At 48.9% G+C, this 20897-nt stretch overlaps 1 protein-coding gene and 11 non-coding genes across 12 annotated transcripts; all 12 read right to left on the bottom strand.

Annotated features, from left to right (window-relative positions):
- Nucleotides 1–717: 717 nt before the first annotated feature.
- trnan-guu (transfer RNA asparagine (anticodon GUU)) lies at nucleotides 718–791 on the bottom strand. The gene has a single exon. It is a non-coding gene; the product is annotated as a tRNA-Asn (tRNA).
- A 230-nt stretch (nucleotides 792–1021) lies between these two features.
- Nucleotides 1022–1094, bottom strand: trnak-uuu (transfer RNA lysine (anticodon UUU)). Its single transcript has one exon. It is a non-coding gene; the product is annotated as a tRNA-Lys (tRNA).
- A 1151-nt stretch (nucleotides 1095–2245) lies between these two features.
- Nucleotides 2246–2318, bottom strand: trnak-cuu (transfer RNA lysine (anticodon CUU)). Its single transcript has one exon. It is a non-coding gene; the product is annotated as a tRNA-Lys (tRNA).
- Nucleotides 2319–3176: 858 nt separating this feature from the next.
- On the bottom strand, nucleotides 3177–3250 carry trnan-guu (transfer RNA asparagine (anticodon GUU)). Its single transcript has one exon. It is a non-coding gene; the product is annotated as a tRNA-Asn (tRNA).
- Nucleotides 3251–3480: 230 nt separating this feature from the next.
- Nucleotides 3481–3553, bottom strand: trnak-cuu (transfer RNA lysine (anticodon CUU)). The gene has a single exon. It is a non-coding gene; the product is annotated as a tRNA-Lys (tRNA).
- Nucleotides 3554–5872: 2319 nt separating this feature from the next.
- Nucleotides 5873–5945, bottom strand: trnak-cuu (transfer RNA lysine (anticodon CUU)). Its single transcript has one exon. It is a non-coding gene; the product is annotated as a tRNA-Lys (tRNA).
- An 850-nt stretch (nucleotides 5946–6795) lies between these two features.
- trnan-guu (transfer RNA asparagine (anticodon GUU)) lies at nucleotides 6796–6869 on the bottom strand. Its single transcript has one exon. It is a non-coding gene; the product is annotated as a tRNA-Asn (tRNA).
- Nucleotides 6870–7099: 230 nt separating this feature from the next.
- trnak-uuu (transfer RNA lysine (anticodon UUU)) lies at nucleotides 7100–7172 on the bottom strand. Its single transcript has one exon. It is a non-coding gene; the product is annotated as a tRNA-Lys (tRNA).
- A 1151-nt stretch (nucleotides 7173–8323) lies between these two features.
- On the bottom strand, nucleotides 8324–8396 carry trnak-cuu (transfer RNA lysine (anticodon CUU)). The gene has a single exon. It is a non-coding gene; the product is annotated as a tRNA-Lys (tRNA).
- An 858-nt stretch (nucleotides 8397–9254) lies between these two features.
- On the bottom strand, nucleotides 9255–9328 carry trnan-guu (transfer RNA asparagine (anticodon GUU)). The gene has a single exon. It is a non-coding gene; the product is annotated as a tRNA-Asn (tRNA).
- Nucleotides 9329–9558: 230 nt separating this feature from the next.
- On the bottom strand, nucleotides 9559–9631 carry trnak-cuu (transfer RNA lysine (anticodon CUU)). The gene has a single exon. It is a non-coding gene; the product is annotated as a tRNA-Lys (tRNA).
- A 2016-nt stretch (nucleotides 9632–11647) lies between these two features.
- On the bottom strand, nucleotides 11648–16049 carry LOC141282514 (uncharacterized). The gene is made up of 8 exons (XM_073815580.1): nucleotides 15949–16049; nucleotides 15369–15764; nucleotides 15183–15247; nucleotides 14992–15047; nucleotides 14793–14915; nucleotides 13917–14162; nucleotides 12862–13505; nucleotides 11648–11865 (listed from the first exon to the last, which is right to left on the bottom strand). Exons 1-8 carry the CDS (start codon nucleotides 15992–15994, stop codon nucleotides 11648–11650), a joined length of 1794 nt encoding a protein of 597 aa, XP_073671681.1. The 5' UTR covers nucleotides 15995–16049.
- Nucleotides 16050–20897: the final 4848 nt, after the last annotated feature.

Here is a 20897-nt window from a genome sequence, read left to right as displayed (position 1 = left end):
GCAGGCAGAATAATTAAGGGCCGCTGCAAAACCTCTTGCTCGCAGGCGAGTCTGTGCTCGTTGCAGATACGGATGCTTGTTGGTTTTGGGCAGACCATCGATGTGAGCCGGGCACATCTCGAGCAGTCACAGAGGCTGCTATTTTTTCAGACCCGTTCGATGTCCTTGCCAGTTGATCTTGTGTAGTGGGTCCGGCCGATCACGGTGCCGACGGTATAAACGGAGAAAGATCGATGAAGTGCTCGCATGAATTTATGAGGAAACGTTTTTGTCCATTGGTTGTGACTGCCTCTTTCACCATTCGTCTTTCAGTTTGTGCGCCTCGTAAGCGGTGTGTTGTGTGGCATGCGCACAACCACGTTAAAAATGACAGATGACAAGAAGCGCCACAGCCCCTCAGGCAGTCTTACATTCCTGTAGCGTGAGCTTTCGATGAGACTATATCCGCTTTCAGTCTCGCATACAATCGGGTTTCAGCTTAGGCTTGGATGTTGGCCTTTGGATGGCACAAAGGTGTGTTTTTAAAACTGTTTTGCTACACCAGGTCATCGAGCTTTAAGACTCTGCTCGGACAGTTCTGTGAGTAAACCCTACAAAAACTCAGTGCAGTGGAACGACCGAAAGAGAAGATCTCAGTCACCGACAGCTCGGTCGCCTCAACGGCTACGACAGTGACATGAGGCGGCGGTGCCCTACGTGTCACTGAAAAGCGTCCAGCGTCCCTGGGTGGGCTCGAACCACCAACCTTTCGGTTAACAGCCGAACACGCTGACCGATTGCGCCACAGAGACGGGCAAGAGAGCTGTGTGGGAGGGCGGAGGACGGATCAGAGGGCGGTCTGACAGCGAGCGACAAGGACAGCGCGAAGAATGGCGTCTCAACTGTCCACATAGGAGAGCTTATTTCCTCGGAACCAACATTTGCAACAGAAATGCAAAGAGACGCCTCGGTCAGGACTTTTTTCAAGGTCACTTGGCCTTGGGGCTGCAAGGTAACGCTCCAACGAGAAAAGCAACTGACATGCCCAACGTGGGGCTCGAACCCACGACCCTGAGATTAAAAGTCTCATGCTCTATCGACTGAGCTAGCCGGGCCTGATGCTGCACCGTTTGGTGGCCGATAGCAAGGGCGTTCCCTTCTTGAAGAGACAGCACAAACGGATGCCTTGCATGTTGCACGGGTAAAGGCAAGCTCAGGCACCGTGGCTTCTGGCTGGAGTTTTCCATAGCAGGCAGAATAATTAAGGGCCGTTGCGAAACCTCTTGCTCGCAGGCGAGTCTGTGCTCGTTGCAGATGCGGATGCTTGTTGGTTTTGGGCAGACCATTGATGTGAGCCGGGCACATCTCGAGCAGTCACAGAGGCTGCTATTTTTTCAGACCCGTTCGATGTCCTTGCCAGTTGATCTTGTGTAGTGGGTCCGGCCGATCACGGTGCCGACGATATAAACGGAGAAAGATCGATGAAGTGCTCGCATGAATTTATGAGGAAACGTTTTTGTCCATTGGTTGTGACTGCCTCTTCACCATTCGTCTTTCAGTTTGTGCGCCTCGTTAGCGGTGTGTTGTGTGGCATGCGCACAACCACGTTAAAAATGACAGATGACAAGCGCCACAGCCCCTCAGGCAGTCTTACATTCCTGTAGCGTGAGCTTTCGATGAGACTATATCCACTTTCAGTCACGCATACAATCGGGTTTCGGCTTAGGCTTGGATGTTGGCCTTTGGATGGCACAAAGGTGTGTCTTTAAAACTGTTTTGCTACACCAGGTCATCGAGTTTTAAGACTCTGCTCGGACAGTTCTGTGAGTAAACCTTACAAAAACTCAGTGCAGTGGAACGACTGAAAGAAAAGACGCCCTGGCCTCTCAGTCACCGACAGCTCGGTCGCCTCAACGCTACGACAGTGACGTGAGGCCCTCCGTGTCACTGAAAAGCATCCAGCGTCCCTGGGTGGGCTCGAACCACTAACCTTTCGGTTAACAGCCGAACACGCTGACCGATTGTGCCACAGAGACGGGCAAGAGAGTGGTGTGGGAGGGCGGAGGACGGATCAGAGGGCGGTCTGACAGCGAGCGACAAAGACAGCGCGAAGAATGGCGTCTCAACTGTCCACATAGGAGAGCTTATTTCCTCGGAACCAACATTTGCAACAGAAATGCAAAGAGACGCCTCGGTCAGGACTTTTTTCAAGGTCACTTGGCCTTGGGGCTGCAAGGTAACGCTCCAACGAGAAAAGCAACTGACACGCCCAACGTGGGGCTCGAACCCACGACCCTGAGATTAAGAGTCTCATGCTCTACCGACTGAGCTAGCCGGGCCTGACGCTGTGTTGTTCGTTGGCCGATTGCAGTGCGTTCCCTTCTTGAAGAGACAGCACAAACGGATGCCTTGCATGTTGCACGGGTAAAGGCAAGCTCAGGCACAGTGGCTGCTGGCTGGAGTTTTCCATAGCAGGCAGAATAATTAAGGGCCGCTGCAAAACCTCTTGCTCGCAGGCGAGTCTGTGCTCGTTGCAGATGCGGATGCTTGTTGGTTTTGGGCAGACCATCGATGTGAGCCGGGCACATCTCGAGCAGTCACAGAGGCTGTTATTTTTTCAGACCCGTTCGATGTCCTTGCCAGTTGATCTTGTGTAGTGGGTCCGGCCGATCACGGTGCCGACGGTATAAACGGAGAAAGATCGATGAAGTGCTCGCATAAATTTATGAGGAAACGTTTTTGTCCATTGGTCGTGACTGCCTCTTCACCATTCGTCTTTCAGTTTGTGCGCCTCGTTAGCGGTGTGTTGTGTGGCATGCGCACAACCACGTTAAAAATGACAGATGACAAGAAGCGCCACAGCCCCTCAGGCAGTCTTACATTCCTGTAGCGTGAGCTTTCGATGAGACTATATCCGCTTTCAGTCACGCATACAATCGGGTTTCGGCTTAGGCTTGGATGTTGGCCTTTGGAAGGCACAAAGGTGTGTCTTTAAAACTGTTTTGCTACACCAGGTCATCGAGCTTTAAGACTCTGCTCGGACAGTTCTGTGAGTAAACCCTACAAAAACTCAGTGCAGTGGAACGACCGAAAGAGAAGACGCCCTGGCCTCTCAGTCACCGACAGCTCGGTCGCCTCAACGGCTACGACAGTGACGCGAGGCGGCGGTGCCCTCCCTGTCACTGAAAAGCATCCAGCGTCCCTGGGTGGGCTCGAACCACCAACCTTTCGGTTAACAGCCGAACGCGCTGACCGATTATGCCACAGAGACGGGCAAGAGAGCGGTGTGGGAGGGCGGAGGACGGATCAGAGGGCGGTCTGACAGCGAGCGACAAGGACAGAGCGAAGAATGGCGTCTCAACTGTCCACATAGGAGAGCTTATTTCCTCGGAACCAACATTTGCAACAGAAATGCAAAGAGACGCCTCGGTCAGGACTTTTTTCAAGGTCACTTGGCCTTGGGGCTGCAAGGTAACGCTCCAACGAGAAAAGCAACTGACACGCCCAACGTGGGGCTCGAACCCACGACCCTGAGATTAAGAGTCTCATGCTCTACCGACTGAGCTAGCCGGGCCTGACGCTGCCTTGTTCGGTGGCCGATAGCAAGGGCGTTCCCTTCTTGAAGAGACAGCACAAACGGATGCCTTGCATGTTGCACGGGTAAAGGCAAGCTCAGGCACCGTGGCTTCTGGCTGGAGTTTTCCATAGCAGGCAGAATAATTAAGGGCCGCTGCAAAACCTCTTGCTCGCAGGCGAGTCTGTGCTCGTTGCAGATGCGGATGCTTGTTGGTTTTGGGCAGACCATCGATGTGAGCCGAGCACATCTCGAGCAGTCACAGAGGCTGCTATTTTTTCAGACCCATTCGATGTCCTTGCCAGTCGATCTTGTGTAGTGGGTCCGGCGGATCACGGTGCCGACGGTATAAGCGGAGAAAGATCGATGAAGTGCTCGCATGAATTTATGAGGAAACGTTTTTGTCCATTGGTCGTGACTGCCTCTTCACCATTCGTCTTTCAGTTTGTGTGCCTCGTAAGCGGTGTGTTGTGTGGCATGCGCACAACCACGTTAAAAATGACAGATGACAAGAAGTGCCACAGCCCCTCAGGCAGTCTTACATTCCTGTAGCGTGAGCTTTCGATGAGACTATATCCGCTTTCAGTCACGCATACAATCGGGTTTCGGCTTAGGCTTGGATGTTGGCCTTTGGAAGGCACAAAGGTGTGTCTTTAAAACTGTTTTGCTACACCAGGTCATCGAGCTTTAAGACTCTGCTCGGACAGTTCTGTGAGTAAACCCTACAAAAACTCAGTGCAGTGGAACGACTGAAAGAAAAGACGCCCTGGCCTCTCAGTCACCGACAGCTCGGTCGCCTCAACGGCTACGACAGTGCCCTCCCTGTCACTGAAAGCATCCAACGTCCCTGGGTGGGCTCGAACCACCAACCTTTCGGTTAACAGACGAACGCGCTGACCGATTGCGCCACAGAGACGGGCAAGAGAGCGGTGTGGGAGGGCGGAGGACGCATCAGAGGGCGGTCTGACAGCGAGCGACAAGGACAGCGCGAAGAATGCCGTCTCAACTGTCCACATAGGAGAGCTTATTTCCTCGGAACCAACATTTGCAACAGAAATGCAAAGAGACGCCTCGGTCAGGACTTTTTTCAAGGTCACTTGGCCTTGGGGCTGCAAGGTAACGCTCCAACGAGAAAAGCAACTGACACGCCCAACGTGGGGCTCGAACCCACGACCCTGAGATTAAGAGTCTCATGCTCTACCGAGTGAGCTAGCCGGGCCTGACGCTGTGCCGTTCCCTGGCCGATTGCAGCGCGTTCCCTTCTTGAAGAGACAGCACAAACGGATGCCTTGCATGTTGCACGGGTAAAGGCAAGCTTAGGCACCGTGGCTTCTGGCTGGAGTTTTCCATAGCAGGCAGAATAATTAAGGGCCGCTGCAAAACCTCTTGCTCGCAGGCGAGTCTGTGCTCGTTGCAGATACGGATGCTTGTTGGTTTTGGGCAGACCATCGATGTGAGCCGGGCACATCTCGAGCAGTCACAGAGGCTGCTATTTTTTCAGACCCGTTCGATGTCCTTGCCAGTTGATCTTGTGTAGTGGGTCCGGCAGAAACGTTTTTGTCCATTGGTCATGACTGCCTCTTCACCATTCGTCTTTCAGTTTGTGTGCCTCGTAAGCGGTGTGTTGTGTGGCATGCGCACAACCACGTTAAAAATGACAAATGACAAGAAGCGCCACAGCCCCTCAGGCAGTATTACATTCCTGTAGCGTTAGCTTTCGCTGAGACTATATCCGCTTTCAGTCACGCATACAATCGGGTTTCGGCTTAGGCTTGGATGTTGGCCTTTGGATGGCACAAAGGTGTGTCTTTAAAACTGTTTTGCTATACCAGGTCATCGAGCTTTAAGACTCTGCTCGGACAGTTCTGTGAGTAAACCCTACAAAAACTCAGTGCCGTGGAACGACCGAAAGAGAAGACGCCCTGGCCTCTCAGTCACCGACAGCTCGGTTGCCTCAACGGCTACGACAGTGACGCGAGGCGGCGGTGCCCTCCGTGTCACTGAAAAGCATCCAGCGTCCCTGGGTGGGCTCGAACCACCAACCTTTCGGTTAACAGACGAACGCGCTAACTGATTGCGCCACAGAGACGGGCAAGAGAGCTGTGTGGGAGGGCGGAGGACGGATCAGAGGGCGGTCTGACAGCGAGCGACAAGGACAGCACGAAGAATGGCGTCTCAACTGTCCACATAGGAGAGCTTATTTCCTCGGAACCAACATTTGCAACAGAAATGCAAAGAGACGCCTCGGTCAGGACTTTTTTCAAGGTCACTTGGCCTTGGGGCTGCAAGGTAACGCTCCAACGAGAAAAGCAACTGACACGCCCAACGTGGGGCTCGAACCCACGACCCTGAGATTAAGAGTCTCATGCTCTACCGACTGAGCTAGCCGGGCCTGACGCTGCATTGTTTGGTGGCCGATAGCAAGGGCGTTCCCTTCTTGAAGAGACAGCATAAACGGATGCCTTGCATGTTGCACGGGTAAAGGCAAGCTTAGGCACCGTGGCTTCTGGCTGGAGTTTTCCATAGCAGGCAGAATAATTAAGGGCCGCTGCAAAACCTCTTGCTCGCAGGCGAGTCTGTGCTCGTTGCAGATACGGATGCTTGTTGGTTTTGGGCAGACCATCGATGTGAGCCGGGCACATCTCGAGCAGTCACAGAGGCTGCTATTTTTTCAGACCCGTTCGATGTCCTTGCCAGTTGATCTTGTGTAGTGGGTCCGGCCGATCACGGTGCCGACGGTATAAACGGAGAAAGATCGATGAAGTGCTCGCATGAATTTATGAGGAAACGTTTTTGTCCATTGGTTGTGACTGCCTCTTTCACCATTCGTCTTTCAGTTTGTGCGCCTCGTAAGCGGTGTGTTGTGTGGCATGCGCACAACCACGTTAAAAATGACAGATGACAAGAAGCGCCACAGCCCCTCAGGCAGTCTTACATTCCTGTAGCGTGAGCTTTCGATGAGACTATATCCGCTTTCAGTCTCGCATACAATCGGGTTTCAGCTTAGGCTTGGATGTTGGCCTTTGGATGGCACAAAGGTGTGTTTTTAAAACTGTTTTGCTACACCAGGTCATCGAGCTTTAAGACTCTGCTCGGACAGTTCTGTGAGTAAACCCTACAAAAACTCAGTGCAGTGGAACGACCGAAAGAGAAGATCTCAGTCACCGACAGCTCGGTCGCCTCAACGGCTACGACAGTGACATGAGGCGGCGGTGCCCTACGTGTCACTGAAAAGCGTCCAGCGTCCCTGGGTGGGCTCGAACCACCAACCTTTCGGTTAACAGCCGAACACGCTGACCGATTGCGCCACAGAGACGGGCAAGAGAGCTGTGTGGGAGGGCGGAGGACGGATCAGAGGGCGGTCTGACAGCGAGCGACAAGGACAGCGCGAAGAATGGCGTCTCAACTGTCCACATAGGAGAGCTTATTTCCTCGGAACCAACATTTGCAACAGAAATGCAAAGAGACGCCTCGGTCAGGACTTTTTTCAAGGTCACTTGGCCTTGGGGCTGCAAGGTAACGCTCCAACGAGAAAAGCAACTGACATGCCCAACGTGGGGCTCGAACCCACGACCCTGAGATTAAAAGTCTCATGCTCTATCGACTGAGCTAGCCGGGCCTGATGCTGCACCGTTTGGTGGCCGATAGCAAGGGCGTTCCCTTCTTGAAGAGACAGCACAAACGGATGCCTTGCATGTTGCACGGGTAAAGGCAAGCTCAGGCACCGTGGCTTCTGGCTGGAGTTTTCCATAGCAGGCAGAATAATTAAGGGCCGTTGCGAAACCTCTTGCTCGCAGGCGAGTCTGTGCTCGTTGCAGATGCGGATGCTTGTTGGTTTTGGGCAGACCATTGATGTGAGCCGGGCACATCTCGAGCAGTCACAGAGGCTGCTATTTTTTCAGACCCGTTCGATGTCCTTGCCAGTTGATCTTGTGTAGTGGGTCCGGCCGATCACGGTGCCGACGATATAAACGGAGAAAGATCGATGAAGTGCTCGCATGAATTTATGAGGAAACGTTTTTGTCCATTGGTTGTGACTGCCTCTTCACCATTCGTCTTTCAGTTTGTGCGCCTCGTTAGCGGTGTGTTGTGTGGCATGCGCACAACCACGTTAAAAATGACAGATGACAAGCGCCACAGCCCCTCAGGCAGTCTTACATTCCTGTAGCGTGAGCTTTCGATGAGACTATATCCACTTTCAGTCACGCATACAATCGGGTTTCGGCTTAGGCTTGGATGTTGGCCTTTGGATGGCACAAAGGTGTGTCTTTAAAACTGTTTTGCTACACCAGGTCATCGAGTTTTAAGACTCTGCTCGGACAGTTCTGTGAGTAAACCTTACAAAAACTCAGTGCAGTGGAACGACTGAAAGAAAAGACGCCCTGGCCTCTCAGTCACCGACAGCTCGGTCGCCTCAACGCTACGACAGTGACGTGAGGCCCTCCGTGTCACTGAAAAGCATCCAGCGTCCCTGGGTGGGCTCGAACCACTAACCTTTCGGTTAACAGCCGAACACGCTGACCGATTGTGCCACAGAGACGGGCAAGAGAGTGGTGTGGGAGGGCGGAGGACGGATCAGAGGGCGGTCTGACAGCGAGCGACAAAGACAGCGCGAAGAATGGCGTCTCAACTGTCCACATAGGAGAGCTTATTTCCTCGGAACCAACATTTGCAACAGAAATGCAAAGAGACGCCTCGGTCAGGACTTTTTTCAAGGTCACTTGGCCTTGGGGCTGCAAGGTAACGCTCCAACGAGAAAAGCAACTGACACGCCCAACGTGGGGCTCGAACCCACGACCCTGAGATTAAGAGTCTCATGCTCTACCGACTGAGCTAGCCGGGCCTGACGCTGTGTTGTTCGTTGGCCGATTGCAGTGCGTTCCCTTCTTGAAGAGACAGCACAAACGGATGCCTTGCATGTTGCACGGGTAAAGGCAAGCTCAGGCACAGTGGCTGCTGGCTGGAGTTTTCCATAGCAGGCAGAATAATTAAGGGCCGCTGCAAAACCTCTTGCTCGCAGGCGAGTCTGTGCTCGTTGCAGATGCGGATGCTTGTTGGTTTTGGGCAGACCATCGATGTGAGCCGGGCACATCTCGAGCAGTCACAGAGGCTGTTATTTTTTCAGACCCGTTCGATGTCCTTGCCAGTTGATCTTGTGTAGTGGGTCCGGCCGATCACGGTGCCGACGGTATAAACGGAGAAAGATCGATGAAGTGCTCGCATAAATTTATGAGGAAACGTTTTTGTCCATTGGTCGTGACTGCCTCTTCACCATTCGTCTTTCAGTTTGTGCGCCTCGTTAGCGGTGTGTTGTGTGGCATGCGCACAACCACGTTAAAAATGACAGATGACAAGAAGCGCCACAGCCCCTCAGGCAGTCTTACATTCCTGTAGCGTGAGCTTTCGATGAGACTATATCCGCTTTCAGTCACGCATACAATCGGGTTTCGGCTTAGGCTTGGATGTTGGCCTTTGGAAGGCACAAAGGTGTGTCTTTAAAACTGTTTTGCTACACCAGGTCATCGAGCTTTAAGACTCTGCTCGGACAGTTCTGTGAGTAAACCCTACAAAAACTCAGTGCAGTGGAACGACCGAAAGAGAAGACGCCCTGGCCTCTCAGTCACCGACAGCTCGGTCGCCTCAACGGCTACGACAGTGACGCGAGGCGGCGGTGCCCTCCCTGTCACTGAAAAGCATCCAGCGTCCCTGGGTGGGCTCGAACCACCAACCTTTCGGTTAACAGCCGAACGCGCTGACCGATTATGCCACAGAGACGGGCAAGAGAGCGGTGTGGGAGGGCGGAGGACGGATCAGAGGGCGGTCTGACAGCGAGCGACAAGGACAGAGCGAAGAATGGCGTCTCAACTGTCCACATAGGAGAGCTTATTTCCTCGGAACCAACATTTGCAACAGAAATGCAAAGAGACGCCTCGGTCAGGACTTTTTTCAAGGTCACTTGGCCTTGGGGCTGCAAGGTAACGCTCCAACGAGAAAAGCAACTGACACGCCCAACGTGGGGCTCGAACCCACGACCCTGAGATTAAGAGTCTCATGCTCTACCGACTGAGCTAGCCGGGCCTGACGCTGCCTTGTTCGGTGGCCGATAGCAAGGGCGTTCCCTTCTTGAAGAGACAGCACAAACGGATGCCTTGCATGTTGCACGGGTAAAGGCAAGCTCAGGCACCGTGGCTTCTGGCTGGAGTTTTCCATAGCAGGCAGAATAATTAAGGGCCGCTGCAAAACCTCTTGCTCGCAGGCGAGTCTGTGCTCGTTGCAGATGCGGATGCTTGTTGGTTTTGGGCAGACCATCGATGTGAGCCGAGCACATCTCGAGCAGTCACAGAGGCTGCTATTTTTTCAGACCCATTCGATGTCCTTGCCAGTCGATCTTGTGTAGTGGGTCCGGCGGATCACGGTGCCGACGGTATAAGCGGAGAAAGATCGATGAAGTGCTCGCATGAATTTATGAGGAAACGTTTTTGTCCATTGGTCGTGACTGCCTCTTCACCATTCGTCTTTCAGTTTGTGTGCCTCGTAAGCGGTGTGTTGTGTGGCATGCGCACAACCACGTTAAAAATGACAGATGACAAGAAGTGCCACAGCCCCTCAGGCAGTCTTACATTCCTGTAGCGTGAGCTTTCGATGAGACTATATCCGCTTTCAGTCACGCATACAATCGGGTTTCGGCTTAGGCTTGGATGTTGGCCTTTGGAAGGCACAAAGGTGTGTCTTTAAAACTGTTTTGCTACACCAGGTCATCGAGCTTTAAGACTCTGCTCGGACAGTTCTGTGAGTAAACCCTACAAAAACTCAGTGCAGTGGAACGACTGAAAGAAAAGACGCCCTGGCCTCTCAGTCACCGACAGCTCGGTCGCCTCAACGGCTACGACAGTGCCCTCCCTGTCACTGAAAGCATCCAACGTCCCTGGGTGGGCTCGAACCACCAACCTTTCGGTTAACAGACGAACGCGCTGACCGATTGCGCCACAGAGACGGGCAAGAGAGCGGTGTGGGAGGGCGGAGGACGCATCAGAGGGCGGTCTGACAGCGAGCGACAAGGACAGCGCGAAGAATGCCGTCTCAACTGTCCACATAGGAGAGCTTATTTCCTCGGAACCAACATTTGCAACAGAAATGCAAAGAGACGCCTCGGTCAGGACTTTTTTCAAGGTCACTTGGCCTTGGGGCTGCAAGGTAACGCTCCAACGAGAAAAGCAACTGACACGCCCAACGTGGGGCTCGAACCCACGACCCTGAGATTAAGAGTCTCATGCTCTACCGAGTGAGCTAGCCGGGCCTGACGCTGTGCCGTTCCCTGGCCGATTGCAGCGCGTTCCCTTCTTGAAGAGACAGCACAAACGGATGTCTTGCATGTTGCACGGGTAAAGGCAAGCTCAGGCACAGTGGCTTCTGGCTGGAGTTTTCCATAGCAGGCAGAATAATTAAGGGCCGCTGCAAAACCTCTTGCTCGCAGGCGAGTCTGTGCTCGTTGCAGATGCGGATGCTTGTTGGTTTTGGGAAGACCATCGATGTGAGCCGGGCACATCTCGAGCAGTCACAGAGGCTGCTATTTTTTCAGACCCGTTCGATGTCCTTGCCAGTTGATCTTGTGTAGTGGGTCCGGCCGATCACGGTGCCGACGGTATAAACGGAGAAAGATCGATGAAGTGCTTGCATGAATTTATGAGGAAACGTTTTTGTCCATTGGTCGTGACTGCCTCTTCACCATTCATCTTTCAGTTTGTGCCCCTCGTAAGCAGTGTGTTTTGTGGCATGCGCACAACCACGTTAAAAATGACAGATGACAAGAAGCGCCACAGCCCCTCAGGCAGTCTTACATTCCTGTAGCTTGAGCTTTCGATGAGACTATATCCGCTTTCAGTCACGCATACAATCGGGTTTCGGCTTAGGCTTGGATGTTGGCCTTTGGATGGCACAAAGGTGTGTCTTTAAAACTGTTTTGCTACACCAGGTCATCGAGCTTTAAGACTCTGCTCGGACAGTTCCGTGAGTAAACCCTACAAAAACTCAGTGCAGTGGAACGACCGAAAGAGAAGACGCCCTGTCCTCTCAGTCACCGACAGCTCGGTCGAATCAACGGCTACGACAGTGACGCGAGGCGGCGGTGCCCTCCATGTCACTGAAAAGCGTCCCTGGGTGGGCTCGAACCACCAACCTTTCGGTTAACAGACGAACGCGCTGACCGATTGCGACACAGAGACGGGCAAGAGAGCGGTGTGGGAGGGCGGAGGACGGATCAGAGGGCGGTCTGACAGCGAGCGACAAGGACAGCGCGAAGAATGGCGTCTCAACTGTCCACATAGGAGAGCTTATTTCCTCGGAACCAACATTTGCAACAGAAATGCAAAGAGACGCCTCGGTCAGGACTCTTTTCAAGGTCACTTGGCCTTGGGGCTGCAAGGTAACGCTCCAACGAGAAACGCAACTTACACGCCCAACGTGGGGCTCGAACCCACGACCCTGAGATTAAGAGTCTCATGCTCTTCCGACTGCGCTATAGCCGGCGCGTGTTAGACGAGGTAAAGCAACCAAAAGAGGCACAGCGACGCGAGTTCGCGCCTTGCTCAGACCAGTGGTGGAATTCGTGTGACGTGTCAGTTTGACGCTGCTAGTGCACGCATGTGTCATCATCACTGTCTCCCGCACTTTAATCAATTGTAAATCAGCCCCCCAGCACTGTAATTGGACACTTTTAATAACGGAATAAAAACTATAAACAGGACTGTCCCTGTTTTTATGGTGTGTTTTATTGATTAAAGACTTGTTTTTGTGTTTACAGCTACAAAATATTGTTTATTCGTTAAGTATAGAGTAGCCAAATTAATAGATTATATAAATAGACACAGAAACAATGTGAGGGCAAGGATTAAACATTTATTATTTGCATAGATTTTTAAGGTAAATAAAAAAACAGAACAGCAATGTTATTAAAATAAAATAATAAATAATAAACATTAATAAAATAAACATTAAACATAGTAGTGCAATTCTGACGTATCAATGTTAATAATAATAATAATAATAATAACAAAAACAAAAATTTGCAGTGCACCTTTGACATGTCAGACTAAATTTTTTTTTTAAATCAAAACAAACATTTATCACAGTAGTGCAACTTTGAAAGGTCATCCTAAACAATAACAATAAAAAACTTGACCATAAACAAAATAAACTTAACATTATTTACAGTGTGTATAGTGTGTGTATTATTTACAGTGTGTATATAAAATGTGAAATTTTTAAGGAGCTGGAGGATTGTCATTTCCTGTTTTTTTTTTTTCTATAACCACGTCCCTCCAGCACAGCCCTCCATTCAGCATATGACTGAGTCTCAGTCTCTTTGCAGTACCAGTTGCCAAAGTACTGAAGATGTGATGGTGGCTTTCTCTCTTTGTTGCACTTTCTACAAAGAATAACATCTGTCTTCCTCACATATTTGCGTGTGACAGTTCCAGTGTCCTCCCTCATCTGTTTTCTCTTCCTGTACTGCTGAGTGGAGTAAGGTACAGCTTGACTGGATGTTTGTGTCTGAGCGGATGGTGGCATAGCAGAAGGTAAAGGTACGTTAAAGAACACCACCTGTGAAGTTCCAGGCACTGAAGATGATGTATCTACAACTGTCGGAAGCTGCAGGGAGGGCAAAATGAAAGGCAGAGAGACGGGTATTGCTGGTGCAATGATAGGGAGTTTTTGATGTGATGGTGGTGCCTGGGAGATAGCTGGAGGTTGTGACCTCCTCTTCAGTTTTGCCTCCCCAGCAGTGTTTCTTGGCAGGACAAAAAGGTGAGGCTCAGCCAAGCTCCCTGGAAATAGGGTCGGCCCTTTCTGCAAAGCCGCAGGAAGCTTCTCAGGTCCAGCCATGGGTGCATCTGGGAAATTGATACCCTGCTTTGTAACCCTCACATCCTGTGACTTGTAACGCTTGGAGAACCTGGAAAAACATAAAACAACCAGTATTAATAACCATTTAAACAAAAATAAAAAAGTGCTGTGATCATCTACTGTTTAATCACGACTATAATGCAGCAGCATTACACAGCTGATATCATATAGCAATTGATCACACCCTAGTGTCATGTTGCTTTTGTAAAATGACTACTTTCATTGAAATTAACATTGGATTATGGATTCTTACAGTCTGTTAAAGTCCATGTCGTAAGCAATAAATCATATCTTTCATAATAGAAAGGTAAACAAAAGTTGGACTCTTGCTGATTTGTATCTAGACCTGTCAAAGCACCCACAGTTACATTCAGTCAACCGTGCCAATCACTTAAAGCAGCTGAGGGCTATACAGAGGGTTCATGTTTTGGTATAGCGGTAACAATGCTAATTTACTCACCAGTCTGAGATTGTTGAAGCGTTCATCTGTGGAAGCTGGATGGTGGTTTCTCTCATCACCCTATCATTGGTGAGGATGCACTCTCGGATATGTCTGTAGACCCGTGCAATCATTGCGAAGCGGTCGACCCTCTGTCCCTCAACGCGCACCGCGTTTTGGTAGAGAGCACAGAGCCTTGTGAAGATGCCCTCCACCACTCTGTTGCAGTCAGGCCTCTGTGCAGGACTATGATGCCCAATGAAACACCTACAAATTACAGCAGAATACATATTATTAATGTAAGATTGTTTTCAGTGTGTGAACTTTTCTCTGTTGAGTTTATTGTTCTATTCTGTCAGATTTGCTTTGTGTTGTCTAGATGTAAATTTTTAATATCTGTGCAGAGTTATGTTGTCTTGTTTGTTTTCTGGGTCGATGTTGAAATATCATATCAATAAATTAGGTATCTACTGTTTTACTGTGTTGTGGCATTATCACAGCTTTGGACAAAAAGTGTCTTAAACTGTTGTTAAACACAGAGATTATTTTTGTGATAATCCAAAAGTCTATGAGAAAAATAAACTGGCTTTTTTGAGAGGGTCAGCCAACAAAAATATGTCATCCCTGTGGCACTCTATAATGACCCCGGTCTGTGTTTTTTCAACGATGTATGGTTAGAACTGTGTCCATAGGAATGTAACTTACATAACATAAAATCAGCATTAAACGTAAATCACAACTAACAATTTTTGTTATATCTAGGCCAAGTATGATTTTAACAGGCTGCAGGAAGATAAGCTAGTCATAATTCGTCAGGTTTTACTAAATATATATCTTTTTATAAAAATCAAAACCCTTAAACAAATCAAAACCCTGTATTTGCTAAATTTAGCATACCTTCTGGTGCTCTCCACACCAGGTGCCACATTCTTCTTACTGGCCCTGAATCGTCCCTGTTTTAGGTTGGTTTGGTGACGTGGTGAGTAAGTGGTCTTTTTTTTTATCAAACTCCCCCAATGCCTGCCATAGGTTGATGATTTGATCAGACTCTTCTCCAGTTAAGGCCAGACGGTGTTCTCTAAGTTTGAACAAATACTCTGCCAAGTCCTGCACAGCTCCATAACCTTCAATATTATCGGGTCCAACACAATCCTAAAATGAAAGATCATTTAGCAACTTTTGAAAGCACCAATGAATACAAATATTCACATGAAAGCACAGCCAACATAACCCAGAATTTGTTTGCATACATGTATATGTACATTAAAAAAGAAACCGTGCCCTTACATCATGCAAAGGGTTCTCTTCAGATGATGGAAAGTCAGTTTCTGTGGACCCTTGGTTACCTGGGGCTACATGAAAAAGGTAAATATTTAGTTTACATTTGTATTTATCTTTCAATATGACAAATATTCATTTAGAGTTAGTGTGACAACAAACAACTCTCAATAAAAATACTTTGGTAAAACTCACAGCTATGTGCGCCAGGAGATAGTGCTGGCTGAGTGTGCAGTGAGCTGGAAACAGAAGATGTGACTGGTATTGGAGGGACCACAGACAGTGATGATGTAGAGCTGGTGACAGGAGATCTCACTGGTAATGTAGGGGACACATACAGTGATGACTTGGGTCTGGTTGCCGGAGGGGTTGAAGATGATGCTGCAGACACTGATGCTTGTGAAGCAGCAGAAGGTATCCGCTCTGTGTCAAAGGTGGGGACAGTGATGTCTTGAAACTCCTCAAGTTCATCATAAGCTTCCTCCACCTCTATAGCAACCTCAGTGGTCTCAGACTCTTCAATGGCCAATCTGTAGTCCTGCAGAACTTTACCAGTTTGCTGGTAAAGATACTCTACTCCGATAAGTTCACCTTTAAAATATTAAAACAATGACAATTAGATAATATATCAGAATATTATATTATTACTCTTTATTATAACACTGTTTGTGTGTGTGTGTGTGTGTGTGTGTGTGTGTGTGTGTGTGTGTGTGTGTGTGTGTGTGTGTGTGTGTGTGTGTGTAATTGTCACCAAAAACAACAAACAGTTATCTACCAGTGTACTTTCTTGGCCCAACATAAGGGCTGATTTTCATGCCCATGACCTCCTCTGCAAGAATATTGGCAGCATGACGGAGAAGATGACTGTAGGAATGTGGCTGCTGGTCATCAGTTGTTGCTGCCACAGCCCGGTCCTCATTCCACCTTGCAAGTCCATCCAAAAGATACGCCTGAAAAAAGGTGTCACTTGCCAGCGTGCCTGTACATAAAAAAATCATATAAATACATAAATAACTGTTCTTGCTATTCTCATAATTATTTCAATATATAATTAAGTAAAATCTTATTAAAAAAATTATGTGACTAAAATTACTTACCTGGGATGAATCTGTTGAGGTGCAGGTGAAAAGACTCGAGCGAAGTAGAACCTCTGGCACAGCGGTAAGTTGGCAGACGGTGCCCTCCCTTCATTAAAGTGCCCGTCTGCATGTAGAGCTGCACACCTTGAGGATCCTGGATGCAGGCCACATGCTTTCGCTGGGACTTTATGATCTCACTCATCCGGGCTGAGTTTATTAAAGAGACTCCCAGAATATCACGACCAGCATCTCCTTCAAAGGCCTGAATGAGGCTCTCAATCATCGTCAGGGTCTCCTTGGTCCCACGAGTGGTTCTCCTGCAATGTAGGGCTAGCTCGCTACGGCTGATACGGCGCAGTACATCCGCCTCAGATGATGGTCTCCAGTCAGCTTCTAGCTCTGCACGCTTTGCCATCTTCAGGGCCGTCAGGTCGTCCTGGTCCCACATGAAAATACAGTGGCTGAGGCGACTCATAAATGTGGCATATAACGGGTGACAGTCGGTGGTGCAACCCACAGAAAATCTCTGCATAAAGTGCCATATATCCAACCGGATGGTCATTTGCTCCCACTCTTCAAACATCCTCCTCAGAAGAGTGTTGCCACAGCAGTCTCGGTCCACATACAGTACCTCGGGAGGAGCTACCCCAGCCACTCTGTATCTCCTAATGAGGCCTTCAATCATTGGCCCAAGACCAAAACCCACACTTGCTGTGAGCACGGACATGATCACCTGTCCATGCTCATTTCCAACATTGGTTGCCCAGGCAGCGGTGCCATAGCTGGGTCCTTCTAGTTTTCTGGCTACTTTTTTTGTGGAATCCATTTTTAAGATCCGACCATATTGTGATGTTATAGCGGCCTTGATCTCATCCAGCCGTTGCAGGACATCCTGGGCATAGACCTGCATCAGCCACCGGTGCTTAGGGACAGAAGGCATTGTAGGAAGCGGTTCAAATGTCACAGGCAGTATCAGGCTTGATGTGACAGCACTGGCAATCCCCTTGCAATCTGTAAGATATTGGACTGTTTTTTGCAACCAGACCTCAGCATGACGCTCCTGCAGCTTGGCTGGATCTGGCTGCTGCTGTTTCCCAGACCTCGTTGACGCATCAAACATACTACCTGAAAGTCACATGCAAGTTTTGATGTTAGAATGCAGGGGAACTGCACTCTGTGGCCAATGTCGAGTTGGGAGACGATATCATGGCTCCAGCTGATGACCTTCCTCTTACATCTTCGGCAGGGCAGGTACTCAGATGCCACAAAGTACACACTATTCAAAGCAATCACCACCCTGATCTTTTGATGCAGGCCAGCTGAGGTCAGAAGATCTTTCTGACAGTCTGGATGTGGACAGGTCAGCTTCAATTGCCACAGCTTTCGTGGCATCCAGAGCAGCAGAGGATGGCCAAAGTAATTCTCCAAGGAAGGAGCACTACTGGTCTTCAGTGGCACCGATGGAGGATACCACCAAAGTTTGTCCACCCTGTTATAGATCAGCTCAGGACGGCCTGGTGCAGCCCATCTGAACAGGGCCTTGGAAATCCACCTTTGGTCCACTTCAGGCAGGGTGTGTATCCATCCAGCTGGAAGACAGACTCGTTGTGCTGGAAAAAAACATAAACACTAATTCACATTGTTGCACCAACAAGGCTTAAATTAAACCTAGAGTTTGAAAAACAGTTTAGAGCTATCCAGGGTTTGTTGATCTTAGTTTAATTTTAATTTGACTTGTGTTGCACTACTTCAATTTAAACACAGATTAACAAATCTTAGATTAAAACCTTAACTACACCCTTCATCTGTGTTTTATTTTGTCCGGCACAATGAATTTGCTGTAATTAAACAGCAACAATGTTGACGTTGTTATTCAAAAGAAAACAAACAGTTTATGCAGGCAAAGGAAAAGTAATTTTTGTATTATAAATCACTACTTACATAAATCGGAAATCTAAAGGGTTGATTCAAAATAATAACATTTGACAATCTATTAAAACAGTCTATTGTATTGATTAAAGGAGCAATGTGGCAGGAAACAAGCTCAGATATTGTGATATAATGATGTGCCAGCGCATTTGTCATGCCGCCGTGTCTGTTCATTCTCTGTGCTATTAATATACTTTTTGAGTGATCGACCTCTATGCTGTGTATTTAAAAAAAGTCTATGTATGTACTGTAGGATAGGGAGGGTATCCCGGACTTGATGCTTCAAAGCCAATAAAACATCTTAATGTGCCGCTAAACTTACTCTGTTGAGACATTTTAAGAAACGCATCTTTGAATAGCACCACCACGCTCGCAGTGTCTGTTTCTGATCATTTATCTACACATTTAATTGTAAAAAAAATCTTTAAACCTCCTATGCACGTTTAAAGTTAATCCCTAATTGAGATTGAAAACAGAGTTTAAAGTACAGGGACAACAGATAATCTAGGTTTAATGTAAAATTTAAACCTGGATCAAAATGACAATTTAAATGTAACCCTGTTTATTTTTAAACAAGATTTAATGTTTGGGCCTAATCTTTGTTGGTGCAACCCACCCATTGTTTTACTTTACTTTATTATGCCTGTAAAGTAAACTTGAATATTTTGTTGTGTGCTGTCATCTATCTCAGTAGACACAGAGGGGTGGGTTAGGGTAGCTGAGGGCCCTGCGGCGGCTTCAATGGAAACAGTCGGGTAGGTGAGGGTGGCTGTGGGCCCTGTGGCTCCCTCAATAGACACAGTTGGGTGGGTGAGGGTGGCAGAGGGGCGTGCACGTGCCTGGGCCAAAGCTACAAAACAAAACACGGGACAATTAAACATGACTCCTGAACAGCAACAAATACTAAAAACAAACCAACTATTTTACACATAAGTGTTTGCTTACAAGGTGTGGTTTTGATGGGGGAAACTATCCTTTTTATGATCTTGGTCAGGGTTCTTTGGTCAGGCAACTTCCCAACCAAGAGGGAGCGTAGAGAGGCAGTGGAAGCATGGGTGGTGGCAGCGTGCTGGGTGGGTGCAGCTTGCTGGGTAGGTGCAGCATGCTGGGTGGGTGCAGCGTGCTGAGTAGGGGCAGCTTGCTTGGAAGCTTTTGCATCATTCTGCTCTTCCTTCATGGCAATGGCAATTTTGCCAGAAGGAAAGAGCTCAATATACTCCCTGAAACTCCCCTTGTTGTGGGCATGTTCTTGGGAGTCTTTGCTGCCTCCTGTGGTGTCCCTCTTCATAGATGCAACCAGGTAAGCAGCATACCCTAGTGCATTTTCTGCCACCCACCTGAATGTTTGCCCACGAAAGATACCAAACTAGATTTCAAAGAAACCCAGCAGGTGCTTTCTGTTAGCTGGATCTCCATGGTGCTGACTTAAGCTTTTCTTGGCCTTGTGTCAAACCCCGAGGGCGGACCCAACTATGCTAAGGGTCACAACCCTCTCAACTCTTCCACCTCGAGGAGTTTCCCAAGACCACCCCAATGACCAGACAGACGAGTATACTATAATTAAAATAAACTTTATTAAATATTTAAAAGGAAAGGGGGGAAAGGGGAAAGGGCAATTTAAAACTAATGTGTCTCTTCTTCGCCTCCAGGGCCACTTGAGGGAAAGACTGGGGACAGGGGCTCCGTAGGGGCTCTGGCCCAACAATCCGTGGCGCGCTCCGCTTCTCCTGGAGGCAGAATCAAACAAAAGTCAAACAAGGTAAAGTACTTCGAGGTCAAACGCTGTTCGTCCACCCGGGACCTTCGGCAGAACAGGTAAGTAAGAGTTTTGTATACAGGTCAAGTTTACTCCACAGGTTACGCTACTCACAGCACTGGGGATCTTCGTACACACACAGAGCTTCACTTGTACAGGTAGGTATTTGCTATAAGCACAGAACAGGTTTACTTTACAGGTCACGTTACTCACAGCACTGGGGATCTTCGTACACACACAGAGCTTCACTTGTACAGGCAGGTATTTGCTATAAGCACAGAACAGGTTTACTTCACAGGTCACGTCACTCACAGCACTGGGGATCTTCGTACACACACAGAGCTTCACTTGTACAGGTAGGTATTTGCTATAAGCACAGAACAGGTTTACTTCACAGGTCACGTTACTCACAGTACTGGGGATGTTCGTAAACACACAGAGCTTCACTTGTACAGGCAGGTATTTGCTATAAGCACAGAACAGGTTTACTTTACAGGTCACGTTACTCACAGTACTGGGGATCTTTGTACACAGAGCTTCCCTTACAAACAGTGGGCTTTCGCTACAGTGCTGGTACACCGTATTCCTTCGCCCATCCACTCAAACTGTCCGGGCGTCGTAGGGACTAGTGGGGCTGATGACACGGAGCCGAACGCTTCCCGAACTCCCCCTCCTTCTTCACCAACCGGGGTCACGAGTTGGGGCGAACTTTCGTCGGGGCTCCGCTCACCACGAGCTTCTGGTGGAAAGGTCAGTACATACACTGCTACAACCCACAGTCCGCACAGTACACTCTTGGTAATACTCACTGGGCTTCACCACTGTCTGCTCTAGGGATAAACGAAGCTCTCGTGGACACACCCCGGGCACAGGGCTAAATATTCTCGCTCTCCTTAGGACCCAGGCCACAACGGATGTCGTCGTCTCGCGACTCGTCTGAGGCTAGGCAGTTTGAACGCT

This window comes from Paramisgurnus dabryanus, chromosome 8 (assembly GCF_030506205.2).
Source record: "Paramisgurnus dabryanus chromosome 8, PD_genome_1.1, whole genome shotgun sequence".
NCBI lineage: Eukaryota > Metazoa > Chordata > Actinopteri > Cypriniformes > Cobitidae > Paramisgurnus > Paramisgurnus dabryanus.
Note: the sequence above shows the minus strand (reverse complement) of the source record. Positions and strands in the feature narration are given on the sequence as shown.